The sequence below is a fragment of the Asparagus officinalis genome, chromosome 7, assembly GCF_001876935.1.
Source record: "Asparagus officinalis chromosome 7, Aspof.V1, whole genome shotgun sequence".
NCBI classification, from domain to species: Eukaryota; Viridiplantae; Streptophyta; class Magnoliopsida; order Asparagales; family Asparagaceae; genus Asparagus; species Asparagus officinalis.
The window spans coordinates 38,329,919-38,355,366 of NC_033800.1; the positions used below are offsets into that span (position 1 = coordinate 38,329,919).

Genomic DNA, 25,448 nt, shown 5'->3' on the forward strand with positions numbered 1-25,448 from the left:
GTGAAGTTACTAATACTTCGTCCTTTTACTGTTCAAGGAAAAAAATATGTTTGAGATGAGATTCAAATTCAAAACCACTTGAACGATTAAAGTCTAGCTTTCTTTGAGCTAACTTAGCCAACTATTGCAATCACGTTAGATTTAAACTTGAAATTATATATTGAATTCCCCGGAGTTCACAATCCCGTGGAGTTTAGCATAGTTCTAAACTACACGGGAGTTCTAAACTACACAGGATTGAGAAAATTCCATACAGTTTAATTTCATGCTAAACTACAATGGATTTTAAATCCCGTGAAGTTTTAGCAACTTATTTCGTATTTTCGACCAAGTTTCAGCCAGCTAGCAGAAACTTGATCGAAAATACTAAATAAAAAATAAATATGTTGATTTTTAAAAATAAAGTTTTACAAGGGTTGGTTTTAAAAATTTGTCTTTTTCTGCTCCATTTCTTGTAGATCCATGTGTTTCCCTATTTCTTTGTTCCCAACCAAGCTACCTCTAAATTTATAGCATATGTACGAATGAGTTTAGAGTGGAATATCATTTTTTTTTTCGTTTTCTTTTACATAATTATTTCTTGGAATCTTTCTTTCGGTACTAATTATTGGATTTCCAAAATTAATATTCGATGATTGTACTGGTTTACACATTTACTCCCATGAAACCTGAGTTGACCAGTTGACCTTGATGTGGTCAAGTCTGGGCTTCTGTAATTCAAAGTTCGACTTAATATGCTGAAGGAGGAACTTATGTTGACCTTGGGATAGAAGAAACCTAGCAATTGCTTTGTCAGCACAACGAATTACTAGAAAGTTTTCAAATTTCATAAAACATAAAAACTCCCCAAATGGTGACATTCAGACATGTTCAAAATTTTACATGATCTTTTTAGAAATAAATGAGCATTTCATTGTTTTTTCCCTCTTAGTGAATAAATAACCTATCTTCTTTCAGAAAAGAATTATTAACCTATCATTGAGAGAAGTTTTGTTGATAGTTGCAAGGAATTCAATTCATTCTAGTTCATGGGGCGGATACAGGAGCGTGATACGCCACTCTTTAAAAATCTGGTATTGTTTAGGTCAAAAGTTGATTTCTTCATTGCCATTAAACCTATTATAATCGTTTATTGATTACAAGTTCACAAAATAGAAAAGTTGATCTTTTTATAAGATCTCCTTACACAATGAAAAATAAAGATTATAACTTGGTCAAACAACACACAAATCCTATTTATTAGTCTCTGTTTACGTGGGATCTTTACCTATGCCGGGGTTTATCCGTGGACCGCCTCGGATCGGATCCGATTGACAGAATTATGATCAAAGCTCTTACTTCACCAAGGAAGTAATTGCTGAAGTAAATGATTTTGACCAAGCGAGATCACTACTCTTCTCGAGATCAAGTCCAAACCTGATCTCAAGGAATGGGGGGACGGGCCTCAGATCCTTCGAAATCCACTTTTTATGCACAGGAATTCCCTAAGATCTCGCTACCCTCTCTTAATTTGTGGCTCCCTTTTAATCCTCTTTTATGAGGGTGTTAGGGGTGTATTTATAGGCTTTAAATGTCATGTTTGTGGATAGGAATATCGTGTTTGTGGATAGGGTCGAAGAACAACCGTTATTATCCGTTTATGTGAGTTTTCGGTTATGTAACAGCTTCCGCACGTTTAAGGATAAACTCACATGTTTATGGATGATCCCAATGAGTTCTAGAAGCCAATCTTATCAGAAAACACGTCGGGAGCTGACTTGGGTGCGAGTTACTTCGACTGTCTCGCACATGTCCGAGACAACTTGGACTATCTCGGGTATTTTGGTCTTAACTCTCTCGTCTGACCTTGGAATGAGATGATTCAAGATGTATTGGAAAGATGACAAAGAGATCCACAACTCTTATTTTTTGATATTCTTCAGATTCGAAGCGAGTCATAGTCAAAATCTTTATTCTTCTCCAAGACACACTTTGTGTCTCGCTGGTGTAAAATGGCCTGAATGGTCTCGGGTATTTTGGTCTTAACTCTCTCGTCCGACCTCGAAATGAAGTGATCCAAGGTGTTTTAGAAAGCTTGTGAATAGATCTACAGCCTCCAATGAGAGAGACACCCATGGGATGAGCAAGATATGAGTGGTTTTTACTCCTTTGTGGGTGAAACGTAACCCCAGGTCGAGTCGCTTCTTCGTTATTGTACCATTCCGTTGATTTGTATGCTTTATCAACTCACTTCGTGCATTTGTTAGCTTCTCGAGCTGCGTGTGAGACACATAGGCAATTTTTAACACCATCAGATACCCCTTCCAAAGTGTTTCAGTCTTATTTTTTTATAAAAGAGTCTGGAATACTTTGGATATGATAGGCCTAACCTTCAGTCGATGTAAAAGGACCTGTAATTGGCTTTAGTTTTTAACTTCTTTAATTTTTAGCCTATTCAGTATTTTGTCGAATAGTTAAAAAATTTTTGGTGCTGCGTTTATCCTCTGACCGTTGTCGAAGTCTCAAAATAAAACTGATGTATTGGTTTCTGATTTTAGTTCATGTCATTAAGTCAACGTTGAACTAATTATCTTCGTTAGGGATTCACATCTAAATCGCGATCGAACTCCTTAGGATTATTCTTTGCTTTGGAATTGATCGAAACCTTGTTTTAGCAAAAATTGTCGACACATTGACATTCATCACAATGTGTTGACTAGTGTTGACTTTCATCATGATGCGTTGACTGGCATTGACTTTCATCGAACGCGTTGACCATCGTTGACTTTCATTGCAATACGTTGACCGATGTTGACTCACGGCTACGTGTTGACCGACATTGACTTTCATTACAACGCGTGGCAGTCCCATGTGTAGAGGCCGCAATGCCAACTATTAAGGCTTGGTTCTTCTGCATGTATGGATTTCACCTTTACGTCTCGTTAGTTATTTACTTAATCACAATGGAGTTTTGGTTGTAGGATCAACTATTGGAGCTGATACGACTATCATTGCGAATGCTTTCAAAGTTTCTCATGGAGACTTCGGCTGGAATTGATGTTGTCTTGGGTGCTTAAGTTATGAGAGCAACTAATGAAGCTGGTACATCAATGACTATCAGACTTATAGGGTTTTTGGTAAATCCTCAGCCATCAACAGATTTAATAAGCCTTTACCGACTACCGTTTGAGTCGGGCTAGCACGCAGATTGTTTAAGTCCGTTCTGCATGTGACGTTGTGCTAAAAGAATGAATTCTTTTAGACTTAGCGTTATGATTTTAAATACATCACTTACGGGGTGCTCATAGGATGTTTGGCAAACCCTCAGCCATCAACGGATTTGATGTGCATTTACCGATTACCGTATGAATCGGGTTAGCACGTGAATTGTTAGAACCCGTTTCACATGTAACGTTATGCTAAAAGAATAAATTCTTTTAGACTTAGTGCTATGATTTTAAATACATAGGCTTTACCATTTTTACAGGAATAGGCTACCCGACAACGCGTATTAGGCGTAGACTCGAACAAACCTTTGATCTCGGGTTATCCTTAAGAATATTATGTGTAATATTCTCCAGGAACTTCCTGTTGGAAATAAAGAAAACCGTTTAGACCCGTATACCCATTAGAGTATCACAAAGAACCAGTTTAACCTCTTATACTCATCGGAGGATGAGAGCAGTTTAACCTCATATACCTATCGAAGGATGGGAGCAGTTTAACCTCATATACCTATCGGAGGAAGCCGTTCGTATTCGGCTTCTTTCGGCGTTATGATGCCGACGTCAACCAAGGCTTGAATGTTGTTTTTCAACGTAATACAAGTCTTGGTGGGGTGATGGACTCTCCTGTGGTATGCACAGTACTTAGGATCCAAAGTTTTGTTTGCTTTCTCCTGATTTGTAATCGGTGGTAGCTTGATTTTGTCGTTGGTGAGGAGGTACTTGAAGATGGCTGGAACTTCATCATCTTTGAAAGAATACTCCTCTTGAAACTTCAGATTAAGAATCTCTTGTTGTCTCTAAGGTTGTTGTTAATGAATGTCGATAGCACTTGCAGGTGCTTTAGCCGTCGGTTGGCTTCTTTCGAGCGCCTTTCTTTTGAGGAAACGCTCGACACGCAGTTTTAATTCCTTCCAAGTGGTTAAGGGGACAACCCTCATGACTTCGAGTATATCAATGGAGAGATTATTATGGCACGTCTGTAAGATGAACTCCTCTGTGATAGGATCCCTGTAATTTATTGCCTTGTTACAGAAGCGTTTGACAAAACTACCAACTGACTCACCGTTCCTTATACTTCTCATCCAGAAGAGCTCCGATCGACACTTCGATGTCATCATCAAAAAAGTTGTTGAGAAACGAGCTTTCCATGTCGTTCCAGCAATTGATGCTCCCTGGCTTAAGACATCGATACCAATCGAAGGCCGCCCCGCGAAGGGTGCCCACGAATGACCGAATCATCAGGGGTTCATTCCCGGAGATCACTCCCAGGTGAGACTTGAAATAAATTAGGTGCTGAGTGAGTGAACCTTTCCCGTCAAATGACATGGAGTTAATTAGATTGAACTTCGCCGGGTATGGGGATTGAATCCTATTGTCTTGGATATTGGCACGGAATGTCTGTTCTCCTCACTTTTTTGAGCGGACATTAATGCATTGACCTTATTCTCCAGCTCTTTCATCATCTTTTCGTCGTCTACATCTTTATTCTAAGGACGTTGAGAAGAATGAGTTGGACCACCCCCAGTGTTTTTATTTTTAGGAGGAGAATGAGTTGGACCACCCCAGCGTTTTTATTTTTAGGGGGTGCATTTGAACCACCCCCAATGTTATTGAGGGGTGCGAATGAACCACTCCTAGTATTTTGGGGAGGTGCGTTAGCAATGATGACTTCGTTCACTTCTTGATCACTATCAAGAACAAACCTTTGATCTCGGGTTATCCTTAAGAATATTATGTGTAATATTCTCCAGGAACTTCCTGTTGGAAATAAAGAAAACCGTTTAGACCCGTATACCCATTAGAGTATCACAAAGAACCAGTTTAACCTCTTATACTCATCGGAGGATGAGAGCAGTTTAACCTCATATACCTATCGAAGGATGGGAGCAGTTTAACCTCATATACCTATCGGAGGAAGCCGTTCGTATTCGGCTTCTTTCGGCGTTATGATGCCGACGTCAACCAAGGCTTGAATGTTGTTTTTCAACGTAATACAAGTCTTGGTGGGGTGATGGACTCTCCTGTGGTATGCACAGTACTTAGGATCCAAAGTTTTGTTTGCTTTCTCCTGATTTGTAATCGGTGGTAGCTTGATTTTGTCGTTGGTGAGGAGGTACTTGAAGATGGCTGGAACTTCATCATCTTTGAAAGAATACTCCTCTTGAAACTTCAGATTAAGAATCTCTTGTTGTCTCTAAGGTTGTTGTTAATGAATGTCGATAGCACTTGCAGGTGCTTTAGCCGTCGGTTGGCTTCTTTCGAGCGCCTTTCTTTTGAGGAAACGCTCGACACGCAGTTTTAATTCCTTCCAAGTGGTTAAGGGGACAACCCTCATGACTTCGAGTATATCAATGGAGAGATTATTATGGCACGTCTGTAAGATGAACTCCTCTGTGATAGGATCCCTGTAATTTATTGCCTTGTTACAGAAGCGTTTGACAAAACTACCAACTGACTCACCGTTCCTTATACTTCTCATCCAGAAGAGCTCCGATCGACACTTCGATGTCATCATCAAAAAAGTTGTTGAGAAACGAGCTTTCCATGTCGTTCCAGCAATTGATGCTCCCTGGCTTAAGACATCGATACCAATCGAAGGCCGCCCCGCGAAGGGTGCCCACGAATGACCGAATCATCAGGGGTTCATTCCCGGAGATCACTCCCAGGTGAGACTTGAAATAAATTAGGTGCTGAGTGAGTGAACCTTTCCCGTCAAATGACATGGAGTTAATTAGATTGAACTTCGCCGGGTATGGGGATTGAATCCTATTGTCTTGGATATTGGCACGGAATGTCTGTTCTCCTCACTTTTTTGAGCGGACATTAATGCATTGACCTTATTCTCCAGCTCTTTCATCATCTTTTCGTCGTCTACATCTTTATTCTAAGGACGTTGAGAAGAATGAGTTGGACCACCCCCAGTGTTTTTATTTTTAGGAGGAGAATGAGTTGGACCACCCCAGCGTTTTTATTTTTAGGGGGTGCATTTGAACCACCCCCAATGTTATTGAGGGGTGCGAATGAACCACTCCTAGTATTTTGGGGAGGTGCGTTAGCAATGATGACTTCGTTCACTTCTTGATCACTATCAACTGTGATGTTTTGGGTGCGGTGACTAGATTCAGCTTGCTGATTTGATAAAACTTGAAGCTGCTGGTCATGTAAGTCCCTCACCCGTTGCATGTTCAGCTCCATTTGCATGTTCATTTTAACTCTAAGCTCTTCTCGCTGTCGAGCTAAAGCCTCTTGAAGCATTTGAACCACTTGATCTGAGGTGATCATGAACGACTCCCTTGCTTTCCCCATGCTGGACATTGTATCGTTGGAGGTAATTACAGAACACGTATCTGAGGGCTCGTCATCTGAAATGACCACAGAGCAAGTGTCTAATAGCTCGTTATCTGAAGACAGTCCTTTGTGTATCTTCGGATAATCCCTATGTCCGATGGCTTCTAACTGGAGCCGAGATATTCGTTGGGTAATTCCTAGACTGACTTTTCCTCTCGGGCTAAAGTCAGGATTAGGATCATTCGAGCGCCGTATTAATTTTCCTTTGTCAACCATGTTGATAGTGACTTCAGTTAATTCATCATCCTGAATGGTGGATTTTCTCTCATGGAAGCATTTTGGCTTGGGCTTCGACACTTCAGTGGAAAGCTTCTCGAATATCGAGACCTTTTGTGAAATGGACCTGGGGCAGCTACATTTTGATAACACCATCCTGATAAGCCTCTCACATGGACAGTGAGAGCTTTTTTCTTGGACATCCTTCTTTTGTGATTTGTTCACACATCTAGCCTAATGGTGTAGGTCATTGGAGCAATCCATTGCTTGTTGGTGTGATACCCCAAGTATAACGTTGTCTTTTGACGAACACATTTTCTTTTGGGGATGAAGAGCCTTGTTGACATTCTTGGGATGATTCATTGTCTCCTACTAATGATCTAAGTTCGCATTAGGAGTCACACATTTATAACCACCCCCTTACGAGCGTGAGGTCTTAACGAGCTCTTGGGTTCCAATACGAACCCCCAGGCGATGAATGTCAGGAGTCCTCTTATGCATAATGCACGAACACGTACAATGAGGTGCCCCGGTGTGTTTGGAGGTGATAGGACATCTTTGAGCGGCCTTTGGCTTGACGAGAGTGTTTGTACGATCCCCAACCTGAGGAACTACTCGAGTTTTATTCACCGGAGCTTTACCTTGATCTTCATGTAGAGGACCCAGGTGATCTTTCATCGAAATCTTAAATTTGGACAAATCCACACTGTTGTAGGGTTTCGCTAGAAGTGCTGGAGCAAGACGAGTGGGCTCGGAGACTGACGGAGTTGATTTCGGTGTTGTTTTGGCCTTCGGCACCCAGACTTGTTTGGATTTCGGTGGTTTTTTGGCTACCTCTTCCTTCTTCATGCCTTGAGCTTTTCGCATAAAGGCACACCCACGTGCGGCACGTGCGCATCATTTTGGATGTGCTCCTTCAAGGTTGAACGAGTCCTTTTGATAAGAACCCATTCTCCCGTCGATGGTTTAGAGGAAATAGCAACCGTTTGCCGTTGAGGCGGCTAGATTAAATGACGCTTCCTAGACTCCAATTCTGCGTAGTAACGAACTCCATCGACTTGTTCTAACGCCTTGGTAATTTAACGAGCTTGGTATTGGCGTCGCCTCTGACGAGCCCTCTTCATCAGAGTTGGCGTACTTTGATTGGATAACTCCTTGATTGGATAGGAGTTGTGGCGAGCAGAATCATTTGTAGCCTTCATCAATGAATACGCCTTCTTCAAAGACGAGATCTTTCCGCACTTGCAGGAAGAGGAGAATTTTGATGAAGACGAGGAGAAATATTCCTTGAATTTAGCTTCATCAAACTTATACTCAACTTCTGAATCAACCAGAATCTTGATCTTCGGTTGCGGTACGACAACCTCGGTAATGAGACTGGTGGCTCTCACTGTGGTCGCCAGCGTGTTTGGGGTCAAAAGTTGATTTCTTCATTGCCATTAAACCTGTTATAATCATTTATCGATTATAAGTTCACAAAATAAAAAATTTGATCTTTTTATAAGATCCACAATGAAAAATAAAGATTACAACTTTATCAAATAACACACATATCCTATTTATTCGTCTCTGTTTGCGTGAGATCTTTGCATGTGTCGGGATTTATCCGTAGACCGTCTCAGATCGGATCCGGTTGACAGAATGATGATCAAAGCTCTTACTTCACCAATGAAGTAATTGCTGAAGTAAATAATCTCGACCAAGCGAGATCACTACTCTTTTCGAGATCAAGTCCAAGCCTGATCTTAAGGAATGGGGGGGCGGGCCTCAGATCCTTCGAAATCCACTCTTTATGCACAAGAATTCCCCAAGATCTCGCTAGCCTCTCTTAAATTCGTGGCTCCCTTTTAATCCCCTTTTATGAGGGTGCTAGGGGTGTATTTATAGGCTTTAAATGCCATGTTTGTGGATAGAAATGCCGTGTTTATGGATAGGGTCAAAGAATAACCGTTATTGTCCGTTTAGGTGGGTTTTCGGTTATGTAACAGCTTCCACACGTTTAAAGATAAACTCACATGTTTATGGATGATCCCAAGGAGTTCTAGAAGCCAATCTTATCAGAAAACACGTCAGAAGCTGACTTGGGCGCCAGTCACTTCGACTGTCTCGCACATGTCCGAGACATCTTGGACTATCTCCGGTATTTTGGTCTTAACTCTCTCGTATGGCCTCGGAATGAGATGATTCAAGATGCGTTGGAAAGATAACATATAGACCTACAAGTATTGTCTTTTGAGATTCTTCAGATTCAAAGTGAGTCATGGTCAAAATCTCTATTCTTATCTAAGACACACTTTGTGTCTCGCTGGTGTAAAGTGGCCTGAACGGTCTCGGGTATTTTGGTCTTAACTCTCTCGTCCGACCCGGGAATAAAGTGATCCAAGTTGAGTTAGAAAGCTTGCGAAGAGATCTACAACCTCCCATGAGTGAGACACCCATGAGATGAGCAAGACATGAGTGGTTTTTACTCCTTTGTGGGTGAAACGTAACCCCATGTCGAGTCGCTTCTTCGTTATTGTACCATCTCGTTGATTTGTATGCTTTATCAACCCACTTCGTGCATTTGTTAGCTCCTCTATGACATCAGATAATCCTCCTTGATTTGGATAATAACGTTCATTATCTTCTTTTCATCTCGAGCTATGTGCAGGACCCATAGGTAATTTTTGACACCTACAGGTATAATGAGATAGGCTCATGCAGTACATCAGGATACGTTGTACACTTTAGCTTCAGGTCTGTAGGAATTAGAGACTTTGTAAGAGTCGAGTTTAAAAAACATGCTTGTTTATATCAAAGATGGTAAAAAGGACATTGAGAATCATGTTGCAATAATTAATGTATGCATACCTTATTTGTTTAATTTCTCACCTCTTTTTTTTTGTTGTTTACGCTTTTAAAAAAGACATTTGTTTTTTTAAAATTTTAACTGATTTAAATTTTAAATAGGACCGCTAGAGGTGGTGAATCGAATCATGTTTCATGCGATTATGGAATGATTGAATCTAGGTCACATTTCACCATAGCATCCCACTTCCCGACTTTCTATGTTTTTGTTGAATATTTAAGTTGAATAGATTCTATTGGATGAAAGTTCTTTTTTTAAGGTATGTTTAGCAACATAAAACTAAACGGAAAGTGTACCAAAAAAATGAAAAGTTGCTCCACATTTTTTTTCGTTTGGCACTTGTAAAGTGGTGAAAAGTAAATAGAAAGTAAAATGATGTCACTTCAGTGTTTTGCCCTATTTCACTTTGTCAAAAAAAAAAGAATAAAAAATGAAAAATAAAAAAATAAAAATAAAAATAGAACAATAAAAAATAAAATAGAGAGAGAGAGAGAGAGAGAGAGAGAGAGAGAGAGAGAGAGAGAGAGAGAGAGAGGGGGGGGAAATGGAGGGATAATGAGGGGGAGGCCAAAGGCCTCACTCATCTCATAATACTCCCCCTTATCCATCCATTACCTTGAGTTTAGCTTATGAACACTTCAGGGTTCGTAAAGCTAATGGGGTGGATACTTCTGGATCCAGAGTAAACTTGTTTGCCTCGTTAAAACCTTAGCTGTGGAAAACCCAGTGGGAAAAAACCATCAGCCTAAGGAAAAAGAGTACGACCCATAGGTTACTCCCCCTGAACCATACAAGCTTCAGGCTTGTAGGTCTTTCAGATGTCTCATCCCTATTCCTTTTACAAGTTTTACAAAAGTACATCTAGGCAGAGCCTTAGTGAACAAGTCAGCTAAATTATTACATGATTGGATCTGCTGTACTTTAACTTGCTCCTCCTCTTGAAGATCGTGCGTCCAGAAAAACTTGGGAGATATGTGCTTCGTCTTGTCACCCTTGATGAAGCCAGACTGAAGTTGAGCAACGCAGGCTGCATTATCTTCAAATATAGTAGTTGGCTCAAGGTCACCAGTCTTCAGGCCGGTAGACACTAAGATGTGCTGAATGACAGAACGAAGCCAAACACATTCTTTGCTGGTTTCATGGATCGCGAGGGGTTCAGAATGGTTGGATGAGATTGCTACAGTGGTTTGCTTGACAGACCTCCAGGAGATGGCCGTACCACCAAATGTAAACACAAATCCGGTTTGTGATTTCTCGGTGTGGGGATCAGACCTGTAACCTGCATCTGAATAACCAATTAAGGTGGGAGACCCACCCTTCGGGAAATATAATCCCAGGTCTATAGACCCTTGGAGGTAGCGCAGAAGATGCTTAACTCCATTCCAGTGGCGCTTTGTGGGCGCTGCACTGTATCTGGCTAGTAGGTTAACTGAAAACGCTATATCGGGACGCGTACAGTTAGCCAGATATAATAGTGCTCCAATGGCACTGAGGTAAGGTACTTCAGGACCTAGCATTTCCTCCCCCTCTTCCAGCGGACGGAAGGGGTCGTTCTTTACATCCAATGATCGAACAACCATTGGTGTACTAAGAGGATGACATTTATCCATTCGGAAATTTTTAAGTAATTTCCGTGTATATGTGGATTGGTGTAACAGGATACCACCCTTAAGGTGTTCGATCTGTAAGCCAAGACAATACTTTGTTTTGCCTAGGTCTTTCATTTCAAAAGTATTCTTAAGGCTTTCAGATATCCCAGCGATCTCTGCAGGAGATCCAATGAGATTTAAGTCGTCGACATAGACGGCGACTATAATGAATCCTGTTCCCGATCTTTTTATAAAGATACACGGGCAGACTTTATCATTTGTGAATCCTTGCGTAGCAAGGAACTCACTTAGTCTGTTATACCACATTTTCCCCGATTGCTTAAGACCATATAATGATCTTTGAAGCCTAACAGAATAGACGTCCCGAGGTCTATCTGCTATCTCTGGTGGAATTTTATATCCTTCAGGGAGTTTCATATAGATATCTTTATCTATATTGCCATATAGATATGCAGTCACAACGTCCATGAGCTGCATTTCTAGGCCTTCCAGAGATGAGAGGCTTATTAGGAATCGGAAGGTATTCCCATCCATAACCGGAGAATATGTTTTTTCATAGTCTATTCCCGGTCTTTGGGAAAAACCTTGTGCTACAAGCCGTGCTTTGTAGCGCACAACCTCGTTGTGTTCATTTCTTTTTCTGATGAAGACCCACTTATATCCCACAGGTTTTACACCTTTAGGTGTTTGGACTACTGGTCCAAAGACTTCGCGTTTCAAGAGTGAGTCCAGCTCTACTCCTATTGCCTCGTTCCACTTTGGCCAATCGTCTCTGCGTTTACATTCCGCTAGAGACCGTGGTTCGATGTCATCGTCGTATTCAGTGACGTGAACGGCAATATCGAATGCAAAGTCGTCGTCGACGACTGTGTTTTTTCTGTCCAGTACCTCCTCAGTACGTACAAAATTTAATGATGTTTCTCCTATTTGTTCCTCTTCAGGGGAATCTAGGAGGGGAGAGGAAGCTGGTCTGAGCTCAGTATCCTGTGTTGGGTTCATCTTTATTTCTCCAGGATTTTTTCTTTTACGAGGGACTTTGTCCTTCGAACCTGGTGGGCGTCCTCTTTTCAATTGAGGTACAGCCGTTTCTGCTGCCGGCGGATTGCATCCATCTTTGGGGATGTCAATCCTAGCTGGCGTGTTGACAGCAGGGACGTGTGATCTGATAATCTTCTGGTTATCAGTGAATTTATCTGAAAGTAAATGTACTGTATTCTGAAGATGAAGAATCTTTAGGATCTCATCTTCACATTGACTAGTACGCGGATCATAATGAGACAAAGTCTTGATGTTCCAAGAAATGGTCTTAGAAGCATCAGGCTTCCTAGACTGTGTGCCAAGTTTAGGAAATGAATCCTCAACAAATTCACAATCATCAAGACGTGTTTTAAATGCGTCACCCGTCTGGGGTTCGAGGTATCTTATTATAGAGGGCGAATCAAACCCTATATAGATACCCAAACGACGCTGTGGACCCATTTTGATCCTTTGTGGAGGAGCAATTGGGACGTAAACTGCACAACCAAACACTCTCAAATGTGAGATATTCGGAGGTGCACCATAAGCAACCTGCATTGGTGACAAAATATGGCCACCAGAGGGCCGTATTCTGATAAGCGAAGCGACATGCAATATGGCATGACCCCAAGCCTCAACAGGCAACTGTGATTGCATCAACAATGGACGAGCAATCCATTGCAATCTCTTAATTAGAGATTCTGCTAACCCGTTCTGGGTGTGAACATGTGCTACAGGATGTTCAACTTCGATGCCAGTTGCTAGGCAATAGTCTTGAAAGACTTGTGAAGTGAATTCTCCCGCATTATCAAGACGTAATTTCTTGATTTGATTATCGGGGAAATGAGCCCGCAACTTAATAATTTGTGCCAATAGCTTTGAAAAAGCTAAGTTGCGGGTGGACAAAAGGCACACGTAAGACCACTTGGTTGATGCATCTATAAGTACCATAAAGTACCTAAATGGTCCACTTGCGGGGTGAATAGGCCCACAAATATCGCCATGTATTCTCTCCAAGAAGCTAGGAGACTCTAATCCCACTTTCAGAAGGGAAGGTCTCGTGATCAGTTTACCTTGGAAACAAGATAGACATGAGTAATCACCCTTCTGAAGAATCTTCAGGTTCTTCAGGTTGTGTCCACTTGATTGGCTCATGATGCGGTGCATCATTGCTGATCCTGGGTGACCCAGTCTGTTATGCCAAAGTTTAAATTTCGTCGAAGAATGGCACTTCTGGTGCACAATCATGTTAGCTTCTACTGGTTGAATATATGTATGATAGAGACCCGGCGGGAGTCCCTTGAATCGTTCTAAGATAGTTTTTGAACCATCTTTTTGACGAGTTACATACAAATACTCATCCTCATTTATATCATTGGTTTCTAAGTGATATCCGTTTAAACGAATATCCTTGAAACTTATGAGGTTTCTATTAGATTTCGGAGAGAATAATGCATCTTTTATTATTAGTCTCGTTTTATTTGGGAGCAATATCATTGCTTCACCAAATCCTTCTATTATATTAGATAGTCCTGAAATCGTAATTACAGGATCGTCATAATCATATAAGCTATTGAAATAGCTTCTTTCGCGAAGGATTGTGTGCGTCGAGGCACTGTCCACAAGGCACTCACACTTCATCTATAACATGAATGCAATATTTTAATCTAAAGAAAATAACTATCTTTATTGAAAAGTAAATTGCATTACATGGAAAGTAAAGAACTAAAGATGAAAGTACTATGAGAATTTAAATGCATATAAAGATAACATGGATCTAGTCGAGAAGATCATCCATTTCGAAGTCATCAGCAGTGAACTGAGTAGACGGCTGCTTTTCCACCAGATTTGTTTCAACAGGAGACTTCTGGCTCGCTAGATACAGATCTTGGAGGTGTCGCGGAGTGCGACAGTTTCTGGACCAATGTCCAGTCATGCCACATCTGTGGCATTTGTCCTCCCAAGTGTTCTTGGGAATGGACGACAGCTCAGTGGTCTTCTTCTTCCACTTCTTCTTTTCCTCACTATTGCTGCTCTGGGGCGGGTTGTTTTTCTGGGGTGGATATCTGGCCTGCCACTTAGGGGCTTTCCCCTTGTTGAATTTACCCTTATGCTTTTTCTTCTGCTTCTGGGAAGAAAACATGTGAGCTTCGGGTAGAGGAGCTGAGCCTGCAGGGCGTAGGTTATGAGTGGCCAAAAGCAATTCTCTGTTTTGCTCCGCCATCAGAAGGGTGGAGTGCAATTCAGAATATTTTTTGAACTTTCGTTCGCGGTACTGTTGCATGAGGATTGCATCCTTCTCGTGGAAGGATGTGTAAGTCTTCTCCAACATGCGTTCCTCCGAAACTTCTTCACCACACAACTTCAGGCGTGAGGTGATATTATGAAGTGCTGAGTTGTACTCAGCTACGGACTTAAAGTCCTGAAGTCGGAGGTTTTCCCACTCATAACGTGCACGTGGGAGGATCACATCTTTCTGATGTTTGTATCGGTCCTCAAGTGCAGTCCACAATTCCTTTGGGTCCTCTACAGTCAGGTATTCGGCCTTCAGGGTCCGATCAATATGTCTCCTGATGTAGATAATGGCTTTCGCCTTATTTATATCAGAGACGATCACTGTAGTAGTAACCTCAGCATTATTTACAGCATTACCCGTACCAGTGGCCGGAGCCGGTGGAGCAGGAGTTGAAATTGTGGCTAATAAGCCCTGGGCACGTAAGTGGAACTTCAGGTCCACATGCCAACTCAAATAATTCTTGCCAGCAGCGTCAAGGACTTCGTAATCAACACTCGCTATTTTAGCCATTTTATCTATGCATTTGAAAGACATGAATTAATAATAAGGAATTAAAAATTCATGCAATAAACATGTTGCGTGGATCAGCCCGTCACCAAAAAATAAAAAGTGTCCAAAGTCCGATTATACAGTCCAGAGATAACAAAAAACATAAAATTAAAATACAATTTGGAAAACCCTTGGGGGTCCCTGTATTTTGCAAAAATGCCTTCGTCTTCAATGGAATACACCGGTCTTTGACTTTTTACAATTATATCCTCACTACAATTTCTCTCTCAGAAGGAAAAGAAAATACAAGGAATTTAAATTTGGTGACAAACAGGCTGATCAAAAAACCACAACATTATTTATTTAAACATCCATATAATTTAATAATAATATATGCAACAGGCATAACAAATTTGGACAGTAAACCCTTGCTTTCTTTGAATTTTTTTTTCTAGACTTCTTTTTGTTTCTATGCGATACTGCCTACTTAATACTTTTAATATCATGTAGAAATTGTGAGTTTGAACTTGAAAATAACAAGTGATGATTAAAAAAATAATGCAAGTGCCCTGAATGGAAACTCTGAAACAACCAAGGGTTTAGCATTCCATTAGAAAAATGTATATGTGTTTAAAGAATAGCATTAAAAACTATAGGGGCCAAATATGATTTTATGTCATGTTAACTGGACATATACAATAATACCTTGGTGTTGGTGTTACTGTTTTCTTCTCAAGAATATGTAATTTAAGAGCATTTCCCTAGCAATGGTCACTTCCGTTAATACTAAGCAAAAACCAAATAATATTCATGGTAATAGGAAGTGCTATCAGCGTAAATGAAAACCAAATAATATTCATGGTAATAGGAAGTGCTATCAGCGTAAATGTGCAAATTTAACACAATATATGAATTTTTACAAACTAGCAGAAGCCGCAGAACTTCTCGCCAGTTTCATCAACATGAGCACATAAATTTTTTTTTTGATTAGCAATTAACTAATAGTATTAATTACTAGTTATGCCAACAAATAATGAAAGCAATTAGATTAGATGAACAACAATAAAATTGCTTTAAAAAAAAATCCCGAGTGAACAAAAAAATCCCGAGAGAAATCGAGGAAAACCCTAGCCGCTCTTGTTTGCGTCGAAAATTGATGTATTCATTGCGGTATTCATTACAACTTCGGTCGTTATAATAAAAACAAAAAGATAGTCTTTTTATAAGACTTTTATACAATGAAAACAAAGATTACAACTCTCGTCAGAACAAACGCAGAGATCGTTTATCGATCTTCTGCTTGCGTGGGATCTTTGCCTGTGCTGGGGTTTATCCGTGGACGACCGTCGATTAGATCCGGTTGTTGAAAATTTGGCAGAGCTTCGCCTTCGTCGAGGAAGTATTTGATTTGAAGCGCTGAGATCGACCAAGCGAAATCAGTAGCTCTTTTCGAGATTAAGACCAAGTATAATCTCGAGGAATGGACGGGAACGGGCGTCGGATCTCTCGAACTCTCCTTCTTTATACCGAAGAACTCGCCAAGATCTGTCAACCCTCACTGAAATTCGTGTTCCTTTGACTCCTCAATCCGACAGCACCTCCTCCTCTTGATAATTAATCCACCCCCGCTAAAAGGAGGCCCTAGGCTTGTATTTATAGGGCTCCGGGTATGAGTATGTGGATGAGAATGAGTGATTTAACCTTATCTTTAGTCAATAACAGCCTACCCACGTTGGTAGATGATATCAAGTCAGTTTGGATGCTCAGGAACGACCAAATCCCGAGAAAAAACGTCAAAAACCGAACCGGGTCGAAACAGCGCGCGCAGGACAAATCTGACCCGTGCTTGCGTGGGTCGGATCATTCCGAGCCGTGCGGGCGCGGGTCGGTTTGGTCCGTACCGCGTGGCGTGCTTTTGGCTTCGCTAATTTTTGTGTTTTTCGGTTCTTCCGGGACTTGTATTTTCCACCATTTTGCATATTTGACCGTCTTGTTGACTTGCACGCTTCGTTGTGGGATTGACCGTCAACACGCGCGTTGGTTGATATGCACACGTGTTGATTGATGCACGCGTGTTGACCGATGCGCACGAACTGATTGACGCGTGCGTGTTGATTGATGCACGCGTGTTGACCGATGCGCACGAACTGATTGACGCGCGCGTGTTGATTGATGCGCGCGTGTTGATTGACGCGCGCGTGTTGATTGACGCACGCGTGTTAATTGACGCACGCGTGTTGATTGACGCATGCGAGCTGATTGACGCGCACGCGCTGATTGACGCATGCGGGCCACTTGGTTCGTCGTTTCGCTTCATGCGCTTGTCGACGACAGATAATCCTCTTAGACTCGGATAACGACGTTCATCGCCTTCTCTTGGTCTCGAGCTGCGTGCGGGCACCCATAGGTATTTTTAGACGCCTACAGATACCCCCTCCAAAGTATTTCAGACTCTTTCTTTTATAGAGGAGTCTGGAATGTTTTGGATAAGATAGGCCATCTCCTCAATTTCGTAGAGTGACCTTGAACTACCTCAATTCTTAATTTCTTTAGCCTTCAATCTATTCATTGTTTCGTCGAATAGATGAAGTTCTTCCGGCGCTGCGTTTATCGTCCGACCGTTGTCGAAATCTTGAACTGAGATTGGTGTGTAGGTTTTTGAACTTAGCTCGTGTCATTGAGTTGACTTTGAACTGATTATCTTTGTCAGAAATTCATGTCTGTGTGCAATTAAACTCCCTGGAATCATCCTTTGCCTTATTTTGGCAAAATTGTTGATGTGTCGACTAGCATCGGCCTTCACTGTAATGCGTTGTCCGGCGTTGACTTTAGTTGTACGTGTTGACCGGCATTAACACAGTTTATACTCGCATGTTTGCTGGAGTCTACACAGTTTAAGCTCTTAAGGTATTGGAGCGTGACGGTCTCGAATTTGGGGCTGCAGGACCAACTATTAAAGTTATTTCGTCTGCAGATATGAATCTTATCCCTAAGTGGTTGGATGCTCAAGTCACGAGACCAACTAACGGAGCTGGTGCGTCAATGACTCACATTTATAAAATTTTTGGTAAATTCTCAGCCATCAACGGGTTTGATAAGCCTTTACCGACTACCGTTTGAGTCGGGCTAGCATGCGGATTGTTTAAGTCTGTTCCGCATGTGACGTTGTGCTAAAAGAGTTAACACTCTTAGTGCTACGATATTGAATACGTAGACTTTGTCTTTCTCCTGTGAAAAGACTAAACAACAACGTGTATCAGACGTAGACTTAGGATTTTTGGCAAATCCTCAGCCTTTAACGGATTTGACGTGCCTTTACCGATTACCGTTTGAATCGGGCTTGCATGCGGATTGTTTAAGTCCGTTCCGTATGTGACGTTGTGCTAAGAGAGTTAACTCTCTTAGTGCTACGATATTGAATACGTAGACTTCGTCTTTCTTATGGGAATAGACTATCCGGCAACGCGTGTTAGGCGCTGACTTATCCCTACTTAGGCTTTGGAATAAAATTCCCCGTGCGTGTGAAGGCATGGATTTTTGTTGCTACGATGCTGAATACGTAGACTCGGTCGTTTTTACGGGAACGAACCACCCAGCAACGCGGGTTAAACGCTGACTTATCCCTACTTAGGCTTCGGGATAAAATACCCTAGACTGGATTCTGGTGTCTTTTTCAATCGGTGAAAGACTAAACCATCTTTTGAAGTTGAAGGATGGTGTCTTCTCTTGGGCCAAAAACGAACCCGAAATGGGAGAGGAAGAATTTTATATTCTATCTCCCAACACTGAAGAGAAAAAATTTTATATTCTATCTCCAGTTGGAAAGGAGACTCGAGGTGGGATCTCCATCCCCAGAATCCGGAAAGGTAAAACTAGGAGTGGGATCTCCACTCTGAGAATCGAAAAATTCGTATAATCCTAACTGTCAAAAGGTTTGATTACCGAACTAAAGGTGAATTTCTCGTTTATCGAGAGTGAATTAGGGTTTTGTCCTTGACTGTAGGAAGGCTTGACCAAGCGGGAGTTTGAGGTGACCCTAACTGTAGGAAGGTTTGATCATTCGATTTGAAAGTGAACCTCTCGTTCATTGGAGAAATCGAAAGGGGATTTTGGTTTTGGCCCTAACTGTATAATGGTTTGACCAAGCAGGAGGTTTGAGACGATCCTAACTGTAGGAAGGTTTGATTACTCAATTTGTGGGCCTCTCGTTCATTGGAGGAATCTAGAGGGGATTTTGGTTGTGGCCCTAACTATAGGAAGGTTTGACCAGGTAGACAGTAGGAGTGTGAGATGACCCTAACTTTTATAGGTTTGATCACTCGATTTGTGGACCTCTTATTCATTGAAGGAATCGAGAGGGGATTTTGATTGTGGTCCTAACTATAGGAAGGTTTGACCAAATGGACAGTGGGAGTGGGAGTACAAATCACAGTGGGAGTGGGAGTACAAATCACAGTGGGAGTGTTGACTTGTACAACTCACTCAGTAGAGGTTCTTAGCGTCAAGTGATAAGGACTTAACACGAAGGGGTTTGACAATTCGTCAAAGATTGACAGATCAAAATTCCAAGCATTTTATCTGGACTCTAACCATGAAAGTGTTGAGTGCACGAACATAGCGGAAGTTTGAATGAGTTAAACCGGAAAGAATTTCGGTGATCCCACCGTCTATTAGTCTGATCGGTGTGGGATTTTTGTGATGAAATACTGTGAGTCGTTAACAAAAGAGTGTTCGGAAATCACAGTGGGAGTTTAGTATTTATCACTTTATTCGTAATGATCGGGTTATCCCTAAGAATATTACATTTAACATTCTTCCGGGAACTTCCCGTTACATGAATTATCCACCCCCAGCTTTCTTTGCAAAACTGGGTCTAATGAGGAGTACGTTGTCCTCAGTTGTATGTTCGGGTTATCCTTAAGAATATAAGATTCTCTAGGAACTTCCCGAGAAAAAAAAGGAAACAGTTTAGACTCATATACCCGTTGGAGTATTGAGAAGCAGTTTATACTCGTATACTCTTCGGAGTGTTGTCATTCTCATTTGGCTTATCCCAGCGTTATGACACCGGCTTCGACCAAGGTTTGGATGCTATTTTTGAGAGCAAAGCAATCCTTGGTGGGATGAAGGATCCTCTTGTGGTACGCATAGTATTTCGGATCCGCAGTGTTGTCAGCTTCCTCCTGATTTGTGATAGGTGGTAGCTTGATCTTGTTGTTTTCAAGGAGGGATTCGAAGATGACTGGAACGTCTTCATCCTTGAAAGAGTAATCTTTTTGGAGTTTCAGATCCGAAGTCTTTTGCTGTCTTCGGGGTTGCTGTTGTGACGTCTGGTTAGCGTTAACAGCTGTTGCAGGTGATTTCCCTTTACCACGGGAGGCGAAATTTGAATTCGAAAGATTCACTGTCGGTTGGCTCTTCTCAGCCTTCTTCCTTCGGAGGAAGCGTTCGGCCTGCTCTCCGCATACCTTCAACTCTTTCCAGTTATTGGACGGTGCTACTCCTATAACTTCTAACACGTCCAAAGAGAGGTTGTTGTAACAGGTTTGGAGGATGAAGTCCTCTGTGATCGGATCTCGGCAGTTCATCGCCTTATTCCGGAAGCGCTTGACGAAGTCGTCGACCGTTTCATCGTCTTCTTGCTTCTCATCAAAGAGTGTCCTGATTGACACTTCGGCATCGTCATCAAAGAAGTGAACAAGGAACTGGCTCTCCAGGTCTTCCCAGTTATTAATACTTCCGGACTTAAGACGGCGGTACCAATCGAAGACGGGCCCGCGAAGGGTGCCAACGAATGACTGAACCATTAAGGCTTCATTACCGGAGATCATACCCAAGTGGGACTTGAAGTAGATCAGATGTTGAGTGGGCGAACCCTTTCCATCAAACGGCGTGAAGTTAATCAGGTTAAATTTCGCCGGGTATGCTATTAAATCTCACTCTCTTGGATAGGGACATGGAATGCTGGTCCTTTTTACCTCTCGAGCAGACATTAGAGTGTTGATTTTGATCTCGAGATTTTTTATTTTCTCATCGTCGCTTGTATCGGGCTCTGGACGATTCTTAAGAGGAATTATGCGGCCACCCCCAGTGTTGTCGTTTTTGGTGGGACCACCCCCAGCGTCGTTGTTTTTAGTGGGATTACCCCTAGCATTCTGGTCAATGGGAGGGTCATCAACATTGATATATTCATCCACATCTGAATCGCTAGCTGCTTGGTCAGCACAGTTGCGACGGCTGGATTCACGAAACTGATTGGACAGAGCCCAAATTTATTGGTCATGCTCTTCCCTTATTCGTAGCATAGTCATTTCCATTTCGATCTTGAATGCCTCTTTCTGCTTGGCCAAGGCGTCCTCAACCATTTTGGCTACTTCCTCGGTGTTAATCATAAACACTTCGCGGGATTGTCCCGGACTAGATACCATATTATCAGAAGCGATTGCCGAGTTAGCATCCGATGCTTCATTATCCGAGGATAACCCTCTCTGCATTCTTATCAGAAGCGATTGCCGAGTTAGCATCCGATGCTTCATTATCCGAGGATAACCCTCTCTGCATTCTCTGATAATCCCTTTGTCTAATAGTTCGCATCCGATGCTTCATTATCCGAGGATAACCCTCTCTGCATTCTCTGATAATCCCTTTGTCTAATAGTTCATGATCGTAACCGGGTTAGATGATGTGATACAAGCGGGTTAGAGCTAGAAGGTCGAATTGATTTTTCCTTATCAACCATATTGATGGTAACCTCTGGGGGTTCGTCACCTTGAACGACCGATCGTTTCTTACGGAGACGTTTTAGATTAGACTTAGCCTTTCCGTTGGAGATCCTCTCAAATACCGAGACCCTCTGCGAAGTGGTCTTGGGGCAGCTACACGCTGATAATACTGCCCTGATAATCTTGGCGCACTGACAGCGAGGGTCCGCTTCCCGGGTACTTCTCTTATGATATTTGTTCGTACCCCCAGCCTGATAGTATAACTCATCGGTTAGATGACCGGAGCGACCTATCGTGTGTTGACACGACTCCCCTGGTATAACGATGTCATCGTTAGATGAATACGTTTCTTTTAAGGGATTTACCGATTTATTAGCGTTCTCAAGAGTCACGTGTTTAGAACTACGCTTTTGAGAGCGCATGATCTCAACAGGCTTCTGGTTTTGGATACACACCCCCAGGTGGGTGGAAACCGGAGTTTTCCCTTTATGAGAAGGTTTGAAATTGTTGCGAGGGCGTGTGCGACCCCCAGCTCGACGAGTCGCTCAGGGTTCAATCACCGGACCCAAGCGTTCTTCTATCAGAACTTTGCCTTGATCCTCATGCAAAGGACCCAGGCGATCGACCATCCTCACTTTGAATCGGGACAAATCCACGCTGTCGCGGGGCTCTACTGGAGGTGCGAAACTCAAAGGGATCGACAAAACCGGTGCAGAACGTCTTCTGTCTTGACTCTGGCGCGGGTCAGACTTGGGAGACCCGCGGGTTGGAGGGTCGGATTTGGGTGACCCGCAAAGTGGAGGGTCGGATGTCACCTACGATTTGGAGGGTCAGATACAAATGACCCGTGATTTGGAGGGTCGGATCTAAGTGACCTGCAATTTGGAGGGTCGGATCCAAGTGACCCGTGATTTGGAGGGTCGGATTCGGGTGACCTGCGAATTGGCGGGTCGGATCCGAGTGACCTGCGAATTGACGGGTCGGATTGAAGTGACCCGCGCTTGGGAGGGTCGGACTCGAGTGACCCACGAAGTGGAGGGTTGGATCCAAGTGACCCGCGATTTGGAGGGTCGGATTTGAGTGACCCGCTTTTCTCGATTTTTTCTGCCGTCGTCTTGGATTTTGGCCTCCAAACTTTGTGCAGTTTCTGTGGCTTCTTTTCCACATCTTCCCTCTGTAACCTTTTGACCTCTTGCGTAAGAATTCGCGCGTGTGCAAGCAGTGCGCAGCGCTTTTTGATCCGCTCCTCGAGAGTTGAACGGGTCTTTTTGACTTGTACCCATTCACTTGTTGATGATTTGGAGGAGAGGGTATTTGTCCGCTGGTTGGGCACTTGGCGTTGCCTAATTTTCAGATCCGCCTCGTAACAGATCCCGTCAATTGACTCCAAAGCCCTAACGAGTTGGCGCGCAAGGCGTTAGCGCTGCCTTTGGCGAGCTCTCTTCGATAAAGTGGGCACGCCTTCTGTACTCAACTCCTTGATTGAGGAGGAGTTCAGATCTGCAGATCCGGACTCGGTGGAGGCCGGAAGGGTGTTGCAAGGTTCAGTTACCGCAGCAATGGGGGCATTGATCTTCCTTCGCTTGCGAAAGGCGGAGGATCTGGAGGAGGAGGACGACAGATACTCCTTGAACTTCAGTTGGTCGAACTCGTATTCAACCACTTCTTCAACCGGGATGTAGATCCGAGGTTGCGACACGACAGCTCCGGCAGCGAAGCTGTTGGCTCCCACTGTGGTCGCCAGTTTGTTTGCGTCGAAAATTGATATATTCATTATGGTATTCATTAAAACTTCAGTCGTTACAATGAAAACAAAAAAGATAGTCTTTTTATAAGACTCTTACACAATGAAAGAAATAAAAGATTACAACTTTCGTCAAACAAATGCAGGGAGATCATTTATCGGTCTTCTGCTTGTGTGGGATCTTTGCCTGTGCCGGGGTTTATCCGTGGATGACCGTCGATTAGATTCGGTTGTTGAAAATTCGTCAGAGCTTCGCCTTCGCTGAGGAAGTATTTGATTTGAAGCGCTGAGATCGACCAAGCGAAATCAGTAGATATTCTCGAGATTAAGACCAAGCCTAATCTCGAGGAATGGACGGGAACGGGCGTCGGATCTCTCGAACTCTCCTTCTTTATGCCGAAGAACTCGCCAAGATCTGTCAACCCTCGCTGAAATTCGTGTTCCTTTGACTCCTCAATCCGACAGCACCTCCTCCTTTTGATAATTAATCCGCCCCCGCTGAAAGGAGGCCCTAGGCTTGTATTTATAGGGCTCCGGGTGTGGGTATGTGGATGGGAATGAGTGATTTGACCTTATCTTTAGTCAATAACGGTCTAACTACGGTAGTAGATGATATCAACTCAGTTTGGATGCTCAGGAACGACCAAATCCTAAGAAAAACCGTCAAAAACCGAACCGAGTCGAAACAGCGCGCGCAGGACAAATCTAACCTATGCTTGCGCGGGTCGGATTATTCCGACCCGCGCGAGCGCGGGTCGGTTTGGTCGTACCGCGCGGCGCGCTTTTGGCTTCGCTGATTTTCGTGTTTTTCGGTTCTTCCAGGACTTGTATTTTCCACCGTTTTGCATATTTGACCGTCTTGTTGACTTGCACGCTTCATTGTGGGATTGACCGTCAACACGCACGTTGGTTGATATGCGCGTGTGTTGATTGATGCATGCGTGTTGATCGATACGCACGAACTGATTAACGCGCGCGTGTTGATTGATGCACGCGTGTTGACCGATGCACAAGAACTGATTGACGCGCGCGTGTTGATTGATGCGTACGTGTTGATTGACGCGCGCGTGTTGATTAACGCACGCGAGCTGATTGACGCACGCATGTTGATTGACGCATGCGAGCTGATTGACGCGCACGCATTGATTGACGCATGCGGGCCACTTGGTTCGTCGTTTCGCTTCATGCGCTTGTCGACGATAGATAATCCTCTTAGACTCGGATAACGACGTTCATCGCCTTCTCTTGGTCTCAAGCTGCGTGCGGGCACCCATAGGCATTTTTAGACGCCTACAGCTCTGACAACTGCCCTCTTGATTCTCCCCGATTTCCTTCCCTAACCGATTAGCTGCGTTGGGGTTACCTCCTCGCCTCTCGCCAGAAATCTCCTGAAATTGAGGTATAAATAATAAACCCTAGATCTGAAATATAATTCAAAGTTACTATTTTTGTTCTGAAATTGCTTCGTCGTCGAGCTCTCGTGGTTGTTTGTTGTTAATAGGCTGATTCGAGCTTGTTTAGCTCTATGTTGTTAGGTTTTTGGCTTCTATTTGTGCTCATTGTCGAGCTCTCGTTGGTTTTTCCTGGTTCATTAGCTGGTTGGTGTTTCTTTGCATATTGTTTCCTGGTTTTTGTTAGTTTTCAAAAAAAATTTTGTGCTGGCTTTGTGGCTGTTTGTGATGATGATGAGCCCATGTTGCTGTTTGAGTTATTGGAAAACAGGTTTTGTGTGCACACATTGTTCAGGTGCTGTTTTGTGTTGTTGGTTGGTGTTATTGGTGCTATTTTGTTCAGATTTGTTCTCAGCCAGGTTTTGTGCACATATGACCAGTTTTGTTAGAGGTGCTGCTCGTTCATATATGCTCATGTTTGCTCTCAACTAGTAGTTTGTTAGTTCTAGTTGAGCCCCTATTAGTTCTAGTGGCTCTCGTGTTAGTTCTCACTGATGTCGT

General features: G+C 42.8%; 1 protein-coding gene across 1 annotated transcript; it reads right to left on the reverse strand.

Moving 5' to 3' along the window:
* Positions 14,023-15,051, reverse strand: LOC109846989. The gene has a single exon (XM_020416230.1). It carries the CDS (start codon positions 15,049-15,051, stop codon positions 14,023-14,025), a length of 1,029 nt encoding a protein of 342 aa, XP_020271819.1.

What these genes read in the sequence shown, in the direction of transcription:
- LOC109846989 (XM_020416230.1), bottom strand. Translation starts at nt 15,051, where the DNA reads ATGGCTAAAATAGCGAGTGTTGATTACGAAGTCCTTGACGCTGCTGGC.